Here is a 16133-nt window from a genome sequence, read left to right as displayed (position 1 = left end):
GGCGTTGTTGAATCCACATCCACTCCCACTAGCCACTACGTCTTAAATTAAATTTTGTACTGTGGACCTCGTGTCGTGTGGGCCCATTCAAGTTTAATGTGGATAGTCTTCCCTGGTGCCGTTGGTTTCTCTATTGCTAGTTGCTGGTTTTTGTTTAGCGATTGGTCGACTGTATTACGTCATTCTCTAATGTTATATTTGGTTTAAAGGAAAATATATAGAAAAGAAGGAAAAAGTAGGAAAATTTTACAAGCCTTGTAGTGGTTTTTCTGTCTTTTCTTTTATTTTCTTACCTTTTCCTTCACACAAGTAAAATAAGAAATAGAAAATTTTAGTTTAGTACTTCGTCTTTTGGATTGTGTCAAGTTGGTATTAAAAAAATGTGTAATTTCATTACTCAAACTTTTTAAAATTATCAATTTAGTATCCACCGTTAATGTGATTTATAACATTCTGAAATTTCAAAATTATCCCTTTAAAGAAGAAACTGTTCATTGTCTTCTTCCTTGAAATTGAAATTAAACCAGAGCAACAATCAAAAGTGCTCTTCCACAAGTTAGCCAAAAAAACACACCTACACGGAACAGACGATAACAGCCCATGACTCCACCACTGAGCAGCCGAAGGTGATTTCCACTAACCCACCAAGCAACTGTGCAACCAACAAGGTCGTGGTCACTGAAATCAACCTTTTCCTGAACAGAGTGGTCAGCGCAGCTGTGCAACCAACAAGGTCGTGGTCACTGCATTCCAGTTGACGGCGCTTCATTATCCGTAGTAGTTTCCGGAGTTGTACGCCTTCAAGATGGTAAATAATGAACCTGGCTTAAACCCGTACTAGCGGAACCACAGTAAGAAGATACCCAATACGACCAAGGATGCGCTGTGACCACGCAAAGCTACAGGTTGATCTGCCTGATCAAACAGGCCAATTCTAGGCCCCTCGATGAGACCAGAGGGAATGAGTTGAAAATTTTATTCTTCAAGCTGCAGTTGCAATTGGTGAGGGAAGCCCTCTTAGTTGTAATGTGGGTTTGAATGTCATGGTGTTTGATTTTAGCTGAATAGAGATATCTGTTCAACCTGATCCATGTTGGTGTGTATTGTATTCTGATGGACACAGAATTAGGAAGTCATCTGCGTGTTGTAAAATTTAGGGTATTTCTTTTCTTTTTGTTCTGTTGTCTGTTCATACTGAACTTCTCAATTCTGTAGTAATACACTTCCATCAAACCCTTGGGCGATAGAGTTTTGGTAAAGATTAAAACTGCAGAGGAGAAAACTGTAGGCGGTATTCTACTCCCTTCAACTGTACAAACAAAACCTCAAGGAGGTGAAATTGTAGCCGTTGGAGAGGGGAGGGAAGGACTGTTGGAGAGAATAAAGTTGACATCAATGTCAAGGTGATTTTTCAATTTCAGTATGTTTGGAGCGTTTCTATTTATGTAGTTGATTAGGTTCCACTAATTTTCTCTTTCTGACAGACTAGTACCCAGATTGTCTACTCAAAATATGCAGGGACAGAGTTGGAGTTCAATGGATCCGATCTTCTACTGTTGAAGGAGGATGACATTGTGGGCATTCTTGACTTGAGACAGACGATATCAAGGATCTCGATTCTCAAGCCTCCGAATGACCGTGTTCTAATCAAGATGTGTGTCCTTTCTTTGTTGTTCTAAGCTGGTGCTGATTTAAAAGTATGGTGCATCAAGGAATAACGTGGGCTTCCTCAAAACAAATCGTCATGGGTGTTCAGTTTTCACTTGGATATTTCCTGATACCTATACTTTGGTAATCTGTGGTTGTATCGTTCATGTCTATTTGATTCCAGGTTGCTGAACCTGAACAGAAGACTGCTGGTGGCTTGCTGCTGATAGAGGCAACAAACGAGAAACCTTCCATTGGCACGGTGAGATTTATTTCTTCAATTACTTAAAATGTCTATTTTGTAATCAGGGTGGTGGTTGTAGTAGGTAATAGAGAGTAGGGAAGTTGTATGAGTATTCTTCTATATATGCATAAAGTAGAACGGAGACTGTTGTGCTTTAGGCAGGAACAGGAAGTACCATTGACATCTGTTTCTCTGTTTAATGAGTAGAATTGGATCGATACGTCGCATATTAAGTGAAGCCCTGAACATTTTCATTCATGTGGTGTTAAGCAGGTAATTGCAGTAGGACCTGACCCTCTGGATGAACTGGGCAACCGAAAGCCACCGACTGTTTCACTGGGAAATACAATATTGTACTCCAAGTATTTATTTAGTTTATAGAGAGACTGAGCGAGATACTTTTTATGCAGGTTCATTGTCTTTTTCCTGGTAAAGAAAATTAGATAATGTTCAAAGGGTATTTGTTTCATTTCACACACCACGTAACGTCCGTTAATTAACTGTTTTGGGCTAAATTGACAGTTTTCCAAAATTTAGATACAGCAGTGATACATTTTGAAGTTCGGGCACTAATTTTGACATTAACCACAATGTTTAGGGTATTAAATTGAAATTTTTCAAAAAAAGAAAAAAATTATTAATTGGAGTTGCTTAATTGGAAGATAGAAACGACAAGGCAAGCAACTCTCGGTCTCAGCTTTTCCGAGCTGGGAATACGGGGCCATAAATGGGTCTTGGGCCCATTACTCTCACCATATTTTGCACCATTATTAGGACCCACCACTTTATTGGTTATTTGTTCGGGTAACTGCTATGCATTTATAAGTTTCAGTGTTATTTACTCTGAAATGAGAAAAAAAATGTAAAAAATTACCGACAATTTATTCTGCACATCCGGACTGATATTCTAGGTCGGTGTAGGTCTTAATTCTCATTCTCTGAAGAAGGAAAATGACATATTACTTTTTTTAATGTTATTTAATTAAGTATATTAAATATTTAATGTGATCTATTTAATATTTTGTTAATTAATTATTATATTTTTTATGACCAATTTGTCAATTTTCAATTGGGATTTAATTGTTTGTAAATAACTTTTAAATAATAATAGTTAATTAAAATTTAGACCAATTATTAATTGTTTTTAGAAAATAATAATAGATAAATAATTAAAATCATTAGGCTTTGGGACATTCTAACTTTAATTGATAATAATAGTCGATTAATTAAAATCATTGGATTTTAGGGCTATTTTAACTTTTAATTACTAACACTTATTAATTATAAATTATTTATTAGTTATTGATCAAAATTTGTCATTTGTGTGAAATTAGGACCCCAACTGAACCAAACCAAATCGAATTCAATTAGAGTCAGTTCGGTTCTGAACTCTAATTCGATTTAATTCAGTTGAAGAAACCAAATTGACCGATTATACACCCCTACTATTAGGATAGAAAGTCTCTACACCGAACAAAAACAACATTAAATAGATTACTAATATAAAGGATAAATGTGAAGCAAGGGTTAGGTGGAAGAGTAGTGGGGCAAGAGACGACAACGGCCAAATAGACCCCAACACTCCTAATCCAAATAATAATTCGGTTGGGCCTTGAGAGAGAGAGAGAGAGAGACACCCATGCCATGCCTGTGGAATAGAACAAGGAACACACCAAAAAAGGGCATAGCTCAGCAACATTACAAAAGGTTTAATTTTAATTGAATTGCCTTTATTTTTATTTTTTTTTTCTTTTGATGGAATCTCTATCAATCAATCTATCTATATATCCCTCAACCAACAAATACCTATCTATTTACAGCAAAGCCTTCCGAAGAAAAATGTATAAGTTTAATATATAATAGGGCTCCCAAATCCTGTTATTTATTAATAATAATATTATTTTAAGTTGAAGCAAGAAAGTTAGTTGATATGCTTTATTTAACAATAACTAGTAAGCATTTGTGATAAAGTAGGACGTGGAGTCGAATCAGTTACACTATGGCAATGTTTTGTTGTCAGAAAAGGAAGACCTTTTCTTTAACAGCTGGGCCCTAAGAAGTGCCCATTGCCCACAACTATCTTGGTAAGCACAACACGACATAACACCGGGGGGAAGTTAATTATCCCCGGTGCCACGTAGTTTGGTGCTGTATCGAGTCTGGACCGTGGCAAAAACTTTGGCAGTTTTTGGAAATATCACGCTAACAGGAGAGTGGATAAATTAATAATTGCTTTAATTTATTTTGATCAAAAATAAAATCATAGGCGTGAATAGATGAACCACCATAATATGTTCGGCCCAAAAACACTCTCAAAGTCTCAGCAGCATAGATCTGGAACCTCGCATGGATTTCGTGAACCGCCTTAAAGACTGATTGTAACATTAACCTCACACTCGCATCCCGCTTAAACTTTGGCAGTTTAAGAAATGTTTCATCGGATTGTAGGGTCGGTGTAAAGCATACTCTTATGAATACATTTGGACTCTTAAATAACAAACTTTACACAACTTAAATCCTTGCGAAGGAATCAGCCACTAAAACTAGTCCGTATCTGCTCCTTCTTCACTCAGCCCTCACAATATGCTCTGGCCATATATAAAAAACATCTCCTGTACTTATAAATAAAGTATTATTAATCGAAATTCATGAATGGATTTTGATTAATTAAATCTTTTTTCATTTCATATCTTTTCCGCAGCATAGATTTTACCATTAGATGTTTTTTTACATACGGTGAGATCGTCACTACGAGATCTGGGTAAGAAGAATTTTTTAAGGCTTTCCTTTCTGTTCTTATTTTTTACTTCAAACCAAATACAGCCAAAAGGAACAGATACCGATTCCACTAAAACATGTGGTGGACTCACATCGTCATCATCCACTTAAATTTGGGCAATTAAACGGTTATTCTGATATTTTCCCCTTTTTCTAGGGAGAAGCTTCCAAATTTCGATGTATACAATAATTCAATAAATAGACATTTTGTGTCTTAACACGTGCAAACCATGTCCTAAGTTCCAAACGGTGGAGCAAAATACTCTTATTATTAAAAGAACAACTATAAACACCATTCCCTGCATCTGCATGCGCGCACTACGTGTGCGGTCTGAGGTAGCAAAAGGGATAAATTGCCATCACGATTCCACGTAGAAAACGCATCTATCAAGAGTTCAGACGTGAACTCATCTATCAAACGGCTCAGTCCTCAAGAAAATTTGTCCTCACACCGTCCTAACCCTGCATTGGAACATTTTTCGAAAATGTACGGTCGTGTGTTGTGAAGACGAATCCGGTTTCCAAACGGAACCAGATATTCTCGGCATATTCCCCTCTGGAAAATCGTATATAAAAAAAAATTCGGGGTCTCGTATTCTGCGGCCAGAGGGAGACGCAGTTACAGAGGAGAGGAAAACTGCCCAGCCAGGCTTACCCATCAAGGAAGAAACCTAACGGGAGGAGACGGCGCACCCCAACGTTGCCGTCGATTCCCTTAGCTCAATGGAATATGCTACCCAACTTTAAGAGCTTCTCCCGAATGACAGCGACGTTCTGATTCTCCAAAAATACAAGAACAGGAAGAATATCCGAAAGCATAAATTCACCTTCGAATATTCTTCCGTCAAGATCCCCGTTTCCTTCCCGTTACGTCTCCTCCGCATTCTTTATAAACCCCCGTCCCGCTCGACCTTCTATCCTCTGACAAACCTTGTAATTACCCCTGTATCCTCCTCTCTCTCTCTCTCTCTCTCTCTCTCATCCCACAATGGCTCTCAAAACTGTTAATGTTTCCGACGTCCCTCACCTCGACCAGGTCCCGGAAAATGCCACGATATCTCTCTATTCAGATAGGTTCTCCAAAGGTGAGTGTTGAATCATAACCATTGATTTCTTTGTATTAGCCGTGGTTCACCGCCTGATCTTACGTTTGCGTTTTTTAATCTATTTGTTTCCCCATTATTCTCGTACCACAGTTAATGAAGGTCTCGCAACCACGTTTAAGTCGTCAAAGTTTCTTGTGATCGGGCATAGAGGGAATGGAATGAACATGTTGCACTCGTCCGACCGGAGAATGAAGGCAATAAAAGAGAACTCAATCCTGTCCTTTAATACGGCCGGAAAGTTCTCCGTCGATTTTGTTGAGTTCGACGTTCAGGTAAGGCACCGACCGACGATATCACTTTTGTGTTTTTTTTTTTCCCCAGTTTCTCTTTGTTCCCTTTACGTAATTAATTTCCATGGCTGCCTTTTTTAATTTTTCGTTTCTGTTTTTATTTATTATTTGGTTATTCTACGATCCCGGATAAGCTGTGGTTGCCTGAATTCGTTTTTTTGGTTATCCATTCCGGAATACAGTACTACAATTTTTTGCGCGGTGTTACTGTCGGCGACATACCGCCGCGTAAAAGTTGAGAAACTTGCAAGATGCAAACCGGCGTGTTTGCCGCAAAACCGCTCAGATTTAGGGAAGACGATGGCACGTGTGCGGTCAACTCAACAGATGTGGGTGGGCTCTCAACTCAGCTCTGCCCTATCCTTGTCTAGAGCTGTCCATGGCAGAGTCGCCCTGTGCTAGTGGGCTCTCAGCTCAGCTCTGCCCTATCCTTGTCTAGAGTTGTCCATGGCAGAGTCGCCCTGTGCTAGTGTGCTGAGTTGGGAACCCAAGTTTGACCCACGCTGACAACCATCTTACGTAGCGCTGGTATCTGAAGAGTACCAATTACTCTGAAGGGACCGGTGCCATGGGGAAATATCTGCTACACCCATTGGCATAGCCTTGGGCTAAAGCGGTGAATCACAGCCCTCTATGTATTAATGATGCGAATCGGATAAAGTGGGCTCCAACATACATCCCAAGGCCATGATTTCAGGTTTTAGCCCAAAGCTACGCAACCACACCTATCCATAGAATAGACAAGCTGCTCTGATGGAGGAGTCTGTTAGACTGACTGTTATAAACAAGCGCGCACAAAGGTCAACGGTCCACCTAACCAAACCAAATTATATGTATGAAATCGGCTTCGGTGCGCAGAAGACCAAGGCTATATGAACGGCGTCAGCACAGTCTTCTGAGCACTGAAGCCGATCTCGTGTGTATTTGAATGGAAACCGAAGAGTTTACTCTCTTGTGAGTCCGCCCTGAGGCTGAGGACCTTTATCATTGATAAAAAATCCTAATATTGATAGAGGTGGAATCTGCTCCTCCATACTGTCAGTCTGTCACCATTAATTGGGCCTATCTGTTGTTGGACGAAATTAGTGGTCCACCCAATTCTTCTCCAACTATTCAAACCCTTTAACGTTTTCATTCACCCAGTTTCTCCAAAATTATAATTGTGGACCTTCTCAATTTTTGCCTGCTCCCGAACTTTGTTAGTCATTCTCCCTGTAGTCTGTACTCTGTAATATGTCAGTATATTGATTTCTTTATTTACCCTTTTTGGTTTCTAATTTTCTATTATTTTAGACAAGACTATAAGCAAAAGTATAAATTTTTTGTAGGTGACTAAAGATGACTGTCCAATTATTTTCCACGATAATTTCATCGTCACCGAAGAGAGCGTAAGATCCACTAGTCTTTTTCTCCTTTTCTTCTGTACCGCTCCTTTGTCTCTTCTTATTCTTCACGATTGGAAGTTTGATCTACGTTATTTATTTTTATTAAAAAAACCCCTATTCATTTTTCAGGGGGTCGTAGCAGAGAAGAGAACTACAGAGCTTACTTTAGCTGAATTCCTTCTCTATGGGCCACAAAAAGAGCCTGGAAATGTAATTGCTTTCTGTTCCTCCTGCCATGCTTGACTCTCCTTTTATTTCTTCTCTCCAAATCCATCAGATAAAACTAAAACAAAGGTTGCCTTGTATCAAAATTTCAGGTGGGAAAAGCTCTATTTAGAAAATCTGGTAAAGGGAGTGTTTTCAACTGGATAGTTGAGGACGACGACTGTCTCTGCACATTGCAAGAGGCATTCCAGAAGGTTGATACCAAGTTGGGTTTCAATATCGAATTGAAGTTCGATGACGACGTTATTTATCAAGAGCAAGAACTCATCCATGCTCTTAAAGCAATCTTGAGGGTATACTTTCCCACTGGTCTTTTTGTTGCAGTTGGGATTGAATTGAAGTTTGAATGCATGAATATATGAGAGTTGCTTCTCGTCTTAATTGAGTTGTAATTGATGGGCAGGTGGTGTATGAATACGCCAAAGATCGACCAATCATTTTCTCAACCTTCCAACCAGATGCAGCACAGCTTATCAGAAAGTTGCAGAGCACATACCCTGTAAGAGTCCCCTCTGTTCCTACCATAATACTATTATGCATCTTTTTCCCTTTTCAATGTGAATGATTGTAATGGATATTCTCATGAAAACCAGGTTTTTTTCCTTACAAATGGAGGACACGATATATACTCTGATGTGAGAAGGAACTCCTTGGATGAAGCCATAAAGTTGTGCTTGGCAAGTGGCTTGCAAGGGATTGTATCCGAAGTCAAAGCTGTCTTTAGAAATCCAGGAGCAATAGCCAAGATCAAAGAATCCAATCTTTCCCTCCTAACCTACGGCCAGTTGAAGTAAGCTTCCATTGTTAATGGAGTTTTAATATTCAATTCTAACTGATGCTGAGTTGTTGATGAGGATTTAGGATTATGAATCTCTCTAGTCTCTAGACTTGGATGATCTCTTCTAATCAAGATTTATTTTTCATGCTTTTCCATGTGCTTCAGTAATGTGAGAGAGGCAGTTTACATGCAACACGTTATGGGAATTGATGGCGTTATTGTGGATCTTGTTCAAGAGATAACAGTGGCGGTTTCCGGTTTCATCAAGCCAGAAGCGGAGGGTGAAGAAGAGACCTCAACGGAAGGAGATGAACAGATTCAGGGGATGATGACAATGACAAGGCCTAAATTCTCCCAACGCGAGCTGTCATTTCTACTGAAGCTCATACCTGAGTTGATACAACCTTGAGGCACTAAATACAATCAAAACGAAAGAGAAACCAAACCAAACACGCAAGAGCAAACACTCAACAGTTTCGAGTTTTGAGTGCCTCCCAGTCCCTGTTTCAACGTGGGTGGGTGGCGTCGTCCTTATCCTTGACGGTAATTGCTCTTTCAACTTTGTACTGAAAATGTATTTTGTCTACACTTCTATGGGGTCTCTTTTAAAATCACTAGGAAGATAACCATCAAGGTTTACAAGGTTCTTTTTTCGCTTTCTTCTACATCTATTTTTCTGGTTCTGATTTTGTTTGCAGGAATGGAATGGGTTATTTCAATTTCAACTGTTTGGTTGGGTACAATAGGAATCCCATTCCTATAATAGATCATTTAGATTCTAATTCCGATTTCGATTCCAACTACAAACCAAACGGTTTTGGATACCCATTGGGCAGGTTCGGACCATTTGTTAAAATTTGAATGAAACCAGTTTGGAAGCTTAGGCTCGATGTAGTGTAAAATCCAATGTTTAGAGAATGGGATGAGCAAAGAATGAGAAAAGGGAGAGTTTCATGGGTTATAGGTTTAAGTAGGGTTAAATTAAAAGTCGAATTTACATTATATAATATATTTCACAACTTTTATTATATTTAGTATGGTGGATTTTAAGCTCTTTGTTTGTTTTTTATTTTATTTTTGTTTGATAAATGAGGGGAATTGATCATCAGGTGATTCGATATTTATTTAAGGCGGGTTCCATATTTAATGAAGTTTCTTAAATGTTAAAATAAGTCTAACGAAATTGCTCATTAAACATAATCAGCAATGAAAAATACAATAACAAAGCATATTAAGCATGGTGAGACAAAAACAGGTAATTACGAGCATCGGGAGAAAAAACGAGATGAGAAATTTCTACAACTGATGCAAATTTAATAAACACCAAAATGTTTGGCTAAATGCCTTCAATAGAGATGAATTAACTATGCAAAACCTTCAAGGGTATAGAGAAAGTAGGTACTATGGCACCTAATTCATGGCATAATTGAAAACGTGAAACTGTAAAAGCGGGAGAAGCCAAAGATCACTTCTTGTTACAAAACTCTCTTTAACATTCCACAGCCCAAATGTTCAAGGAATGGGCTCTATAGAAAGTCAAAAGTGTATAAAGAAGTTGTAACTTGTGACTATATGGACGTAAAATGTGCAAAAAAATCATCCATCCATGTTGTTATAGAAGCTGAAACATGTGGAGTTTGAATGTCATTGGAGAGAACTCGATGATTGTCAGAAAAAGGCCCAGGAATGATAATATCGTTACAACACAAATGGATATCCATGGCAGACTCCAAAGGCACATCACACGCAAATCCGACCAAGGCCCAATAGAAATAAGAAAAAGAGCAGTGAAAATATAAAGACTAGAATGAATAAAACCAAAGATCCCAAGTCTGCTCTATAGGCCTAGATTAAGACCAAGTATGGGTGGTCATATGGACAATGCAAATTTGGCAATTAATTAAGTGTGCAGTTTTATTGCCTTTCCTAGCAACCCAGTGTACCGAGCAATGAGCAATGAAGGAGATTTCTAATATTTAGCCTGCATTCAAAAGAGATGTGCCAAAGGATATTTATAAGAATCCTAAGGGCATGGACTGGATGGTTGGACCAGAAAAACTAGGATTTTTAGTCTAAAATTGTTGATTTGGTCAGCGAATTGTTGACCCGGGCAGTCCGATCATCAAATAGTTGAGCCAAACAATGGTTTTAGCCGTTTTTTTATTTTTTCTGTCAGAGCAGGTTTTTCGTTCGACTAGACAGTTGGTCCATTTGTCCTAGGAATTGGATCCCAAAACAGTTCCCTATCTGTTAAAACCTTGGTTTAGAGATTAATTAGAGTTTATGATTTAGGATTTAGGGGTTTGGAGTTTAGAGTTTAGATTTGATGGTTTTAAGATTTGGGGTTTAAATCTAAAAATCAAGATGTGATAGGACACATGTCCTCTAACATGGTTTAGGAGTCAAGTATTGCCCTGGGTAAGTATTATTTGAGGAACATTTATTTGGATAAATAAGTAATCAAAATAATAAAATTTTGAAAAATATTCTTAGATTTTGGCTACAATACATCTAAAATTCATGGTTTTTGAACAGTCGTTGATCCTAATGATCGAATTATTGACCTATTCAACAGTTTTTGGCCATTTTTATTTTTATTTTTTAATTTTTTAATTTTTTGTCAGAACAGACTGTCCGTTCAGATCAGATGGTTGAACCGTCAACTGAAAAACTGGTGGACAGAATAGTTTTGATTCCGGATTGCTTTTTAAAACATTGCCGAAATTTTTCATATTATATTTGGAACTGAAAATTCACTAAAGTGTCACTGAAGAGAATCTCCAAATTGACAATAGTGCTTCGTACAATATTAGAATTTAGAATATCATTGAGACTGACCACCTTATTGGTCAGTAATTAATCCACGTTCAGTATTCTTCCAATGTTTAAAAACATTCGCAAGTATATCCTCACTCGTTAAAAACGATAAGATCCTTTTCATCTCTACACATGTTATATAGACCAGATGGAAGGAATAAGGAGTATTACACATAAAATTACTCCTAAGACTGTGCTTGGATGCAATGCATTGAAACAAAAACATGACAGTGCAAAGGATTTGAGTGTAAATTCTGACCTTTGTTTCATATTTTAGCTTATTTTGTTTGGTTGCGGTATAAATGAAATAAATAAGATATGAAGCATAATAAAGTAAAATTTAAAATAAAATTAAACAAGAATTTACATTTTTTAAATTTGCACTCCCATATATTTGTACCAAGTATTAAATGTCTCTTAGGTTCAGTTTGAAAAGAGTACAAATGCAAATATATACAATGCTAATGTATACAAAATAATATAAAATATAAGATGTGTACTCTACATATTTGCATTTGTACTCCTTCTAAACTGAGCCTTAGGTTCTATTTGTTTTTTAGGAAGTTATTTATCCAGGAAATATTTACTCAGATAAATCGCATCATGTCCATGAATTTAGCATCAATATACAGTTAGAATTCATCCCACCTCAATAATGGGATTAAGAATTCTGAGGTGAGATGAACAATCATTCTCCCTAACTTTTTTTTGGTTCTCAATACAAGATTATTTTCTACGAAAAATACAAAGGGTATTTATATAAGAAACAAAAAAAAAGGGGTCAGCCCTACAAAAAAGAGAATGGGACAGGTTTGGTTAATCCTGCAAAAAACCTTGATGCAAATCCAGTGTCCAATTTTGGGACCTGCGACTCCTACGGTCCTACCTATGATTCAAGGCTAACTGCAAGTGAACCCGGTTGACTTGTGAATCCAAATGTCTTACAAGTCCCACCTGACCGCAATTCATGGATAACCAACAATTCCAGAATGTGCTGAGTCCCTTGTGGCAGAGGCCCTCCACTTCTACCATAGACCACTATAAAATTTGACTTTGGTGTTTTCTCAACTTAATCATTCAATGCTTCCAATTTAATCACAAAAATTTCAACCAATGTTTTGAAAATTAATCCGGAATCAGAACTGCTTTGACCACTGATTTCTAGGTCAGTACGATCGTTTGATTCGAAAGGATTGTTTGTTACAATTTAAAAAATAAAAAAATAAAAAATAGTAAAACCCTGTTGTTCAAGTCAAACAGGTCAATGATTTGACCGTATGAGTCAGTGTATCGCTGATTAAGTCAACTGTCTTTTGACAAAAGAACGGTTCAAAAATAAAATGAAACTAGTTGCCTGAACGGTTTCTAAGCCTTATATTCAGACCATCGTCAACCACAGTTCGGAAACCATGATTTCAACAATCCATCAAAATTCAAAATGAGACCCAAAAACCAAAAATAACTGAATTGCAGGTATTAAAAACTCCTATCTTCAGTTGAAAAGCTTCTGTGCCCGTTTAGGAGGGATGGAGCACAGCAACTCCTGGCTTTTACCATACATAATCAATGTTTGGAGAAAAATCCCAAGAGCCCAAATCAGTTGTCAGTCGGTTTTTGGGCTGTCTGCTTCAGCCTCTTTTAGATGGTTTATCTGGAGCGCCTCAAAGCGGCTGAACCTGCTTTCTGAATGTTCTATTCTGCCCTCCCAAATAGGCACTCAATGGTGCTTCAAACCCATGAGAACTAAAGCCCAGAGCATTCTACAACCCATGAGAAGTTTAGAACAAAAGCCCACAGCATTCTACAGCCCAGTTGATTTTATTTCTGGCATATGAATTGGGCTTAATGCTTGGACCACATTGACCATTCGATATTGAGTTTGTAGGCATCTTTTGCCTTTCAATAGGGATATCTTGCATTCAAAGAAAAATAGATTATGCAAAAGAAAACTGTCATGAAGTGAAAGTAACTTTTGCATTGAGCTCTGCGTATTCATATCAGATCCTACTGGGCAATTTATTCTTCTCCGTTCAGTAGCTCTCCCCCACCTGCATTCTCAGAGGAGATTAGATCGAGCTCAACCTTCTTCAAATTGATGACTGAAGACTAGGGGTGTCAATGAACTGGGTTTGGGGTGGATCCGTCCAAATCAAAATTAATTTGAACTGGTTGGACAGTCCAATAAAACATATTGAATTGGAACAGTCCAGACTTGGTGGTTCAAAGTATTTATTAGATTGGACTGGATCTGGCCCATTGTACTGGATTTATGTTGGATTGGGTCGAGTTAAACTAAATTCCGGTCCATGGACAAAAGATAAAGAGTAGTGATTTCAATTGACTGGGTTTGGGTTAGACCAATTTGAATAGATTGAACAGACCAATAAGACATTGAATTAGACATGGTCCAAAGTATCTATGGGATTGGATTGGACCCAAGGTTCAAAGTATCAACATGTATTGGCCCGTATCGGCCGATATGTATCGTATCGGGAGTATTCTGATATACCCCTACAGAGGGTGTATCGAGGTTTTGACCAGTTCAGAGAGTGGAGGAGTGTTAAACCGCCCTCCTGAACCGGTTTTGAAAAAAAAGTAAAAAAAGAACTAATACTGCCCAAAACGCCACTATCGGCATATCGGACATATTTAGAACCTTGATTGGACCTGATGCATCTGTGATGGACTCATAATGCGTTTCGACCAGGTCAGGTTGGACCAATATCCGGTTCATTGACAGCCGTACTGAAGGCAGATATCTGACATACCTTTGGCAAACGCAGGCCCGTCGCACAAGCGGTCCATTAACAACTCTTAAGGCCGACTATGAGCTGGAGTGATTGGCACTTTGGCAGTCAGGTTAACCATGGTATTTTTCAAATATGTAAGGAAGGAATAATATCTTATATAGAATTTTTGGGTATAAAAGAAGGGATGAGCTACAATTAAAAAAAAAAAAAAGCAGAGAAAAAACATTATTAGGGTTCTGATACTTGGATTGGATTCCATCAGGTAAGCCCACACTTAATCTTATACGGGTCTTGGTTTTACACCATGGACCTTTATATATTTATTGGGCTAGCTGTTCAGAAAGAACTCAGAGAACTAAAAAAAAAAAGAAGAAAAAGAAGAGAAAGCAACAGTGCAACACCCAGCCAATAAGCATTTAGGGCAACTTCGTTTTTCATGAAGTGAAAGGGGGAAAGTCTGGTCAATGGGATTCACAATCCCATTGACCAATTTACATGTGTTCGGTTTTCAAAAATGTATAGGACCCATGGAAAGTTTGATTTTCCTGGATAAATGATACTCTTATGAGACTCAGGTAAGTTGGTTTCCCGAGTAGAGGGTAAGTAGAGAAAAACTTAAAATCTCAAAATTGCCCCCACAATCGAGAGTCTCTCTTCTGCTTCTCTCAAATATCAGCTTCACTGCTGCTGATTCCCTCAGCTGCTGCCACTACTTGATCAAGTCATCACTGCTGCTCCGTCTAGTTATTAATGCCAAAGAGTTTATCCTCCTACAATCTATCATCTTCATCGTCCCTATGTTGACGGCACCACTGATCCTCCTAGTTGCCCTCGTCGCTGCTCTGCCTAATTGCCGCTGCTGCTCATTGTTTTTTCATCTTAAAACGGTAAGACTTACTATATTCCTCTTCCCACTGATCCGTTATTCCTCTGTGATGCACATAATGCATCTTATTTTTTTCATCCCATTCAAAAAATTATTTCTCATCTTATTGTTCCTTTTTTATTGTTATTTCATTGATTTCTTTTTTTTTATTTTGATTTTTTGTTTCCAGAATTCTTGGTAATCCAATTTGTTGAAAGAGGCAGGATACACATTTGGGAGCGGAGAAATGAAGGACATGCTTATCTTGTTGATCAATCCAGCCAGATCTTGTTTAATTGAGATGCTATTGAAACAATTTTACTTAAGGCATGTAAAACTCAGAGAACCGAGAAATCTAACCCAAGCGAAGTCTCATAGGAGCTCTAATTGCAGGTTGTTGTGCAACAATTTCGAACATACAACAACCTGAAAAGTCAGCAAAATGTTATCTTTTGAATGGCCAAAAATATAGGAGATACTTATCCAGTTTACTGGGGGAAAAAAAAAAAAAAAGAGAAAAATGCATCATACACCATTGTTGTTGTCTTTTCGTGTTTCATAGGATATGTTATTAATTTCTTGAGAAATGAATGATAGAAGTTCTTTTTGTATCAGGTACAAGTGCATCATACACCAACATCTGGATTCTTTTCTTTTCTTTCTTTTTTTTCTTTTTTCTTTTTTTTTTTGTTTGAGCAAAAACATATTGTTGTTAGTTTGGAATAATGAAAATGCGAAGCATTTTTTTCTTTTATTGGTAGTTGGGGCAGGATTAAGCATTTTTTTTTGAGCAAAAGCATTTTTCCTTTTCTTATGTGTGATTTTGAATGATTGTTTATTTTTTTATGGTTCCATATATTTCAGTTTTAATCTGTTTTATGATGCAAAAAAAAGGCTTATTCATGTCCCTTTCTTTTGATTATGATTGTCAATAGATTCTCATCCATTCAAAGCATATATGCTCATTCTAGTATCAATTTTCTTTTACATTTCTGTTGGATTGAAAATTCAAGAAATTAAATTATATCCGTGGTTGAAATTACTGAGGTTTGGTACTCAATTGATAGAAAGGCTATCAGCAAAACCTGTCAAGAGTTAGAGTAGTGGAAGTCCCTAAACCTAACTGTTAGAGAGATATAATTGTGGATTACCTTTGTATATAGTTGTTTGAGACACACGTATGGAAATACTAGGGATAGTTTAAGCCCTCTTTGGTGGGATAGGAAACTTGGTTGGATGTCTTTGTAT

General features: G+C 37.6%; 1 protein-coding gene and 2 long non-coding RNA genes across 3 annotated transcripts; all 3 read left to right on the top strand.

Annotated features, from left to right (window-relative positions):
* Nucleotides 1-477: 477 nt before the first annotated feature.
* Nucleotides 478-2346, top strand: LOC148862387 (uncharacterized). The gene is made up of 4 exons (XR_016110224.1): nt 478-1002; nt 1216-1403; nt 1485-1909; nt 2165-2346. It is a non-coding gene; the product is annotated as an uncharacterized LOC148862387 (long non-coding RNA).
* A 2629-nt stretch (nt 2347-4975) lies between these two features.
* Nucleotides 4976-9178, top strand: LOC148862386 (glycerophosphodiester phosphodiesterase GDPD2-like). The gene is made up of 8 exons (XM_088976794.1): nt 4976-5754; nt 5866-6047; nt 7394-7453; nt 7580-7660; nt 7768-7968; nt 8079-8174; nt 8269-8465; nt 8619-9178. Exons 1-8 carry the CDS (start codon nt 5658-5660, stop codon nt 8860-8862), a joined length of 1158 nt encoding a protein of 385 aa, XP_088832920.1. The 5' UTR covers nt 4976-5657; the 3' UTR covers nt 8863-9178.
* A 5308-nt stretch (nt 9179-14486) lies between these two features.
* LOC148862385 (uncharacterized) lies at nt 14487-15499 on the top strand. Its single transcript, XR_016110371.1, has 2 exons — nt 14487-14907; nt 15076-15499. It is a non-coding gene; the product is annotated as an uncharacterized LOC148862385 (long non-coding RNA).
* The last annotated feature ends 634 nt before the right edge of the window (nt 15500-16133 follow it).

Source organism: Nelumbo lutea, chromosome 3, assembly GCF_056320005.1.
Source record: "Nelumbo lutea isolate HS-2025 chromosome 3, American lotus-T2T, whole genome shotgun sequence".
Lineage (NCBI taxonomy): Eukaryota > Viridiplantae > Streptophyta > Magnoliopsida > Proteales > Nelumbonaceae > Nelumbo > Nelumbo lutea.
The sequence above is the reverse complement of the archived record's forward strand: the minus strand, read 5'-3'. Positions and strand labels throughout refer to the sequence as shown.

Excerpts from the sequence above, each read along its gene's own strand:
- LOC148862386 (XM_088976794.1), top strand. The coding sequence starts at position 5,658 with ATGGCTCTCAAAACTGTTAATGTTTCCGACGTCCCTCACCTCGACCAG. Across the intron at positions 6,048-7,393 it reads TTGTTGAGTTCGACGTTCAG|GTGACTAAAGATGACTGTCC; the intron begins GTAAGGCACCGA and ends AATTTTTTGTAG. Across the intron at positions 7,454-7,579 it reads TCATCGTCACCGAAGAGAGC|GGGGTCGTAGCAGAGAAGAG; the intron begins GTAAGATCCACT and ends TTCATTTTTCAG.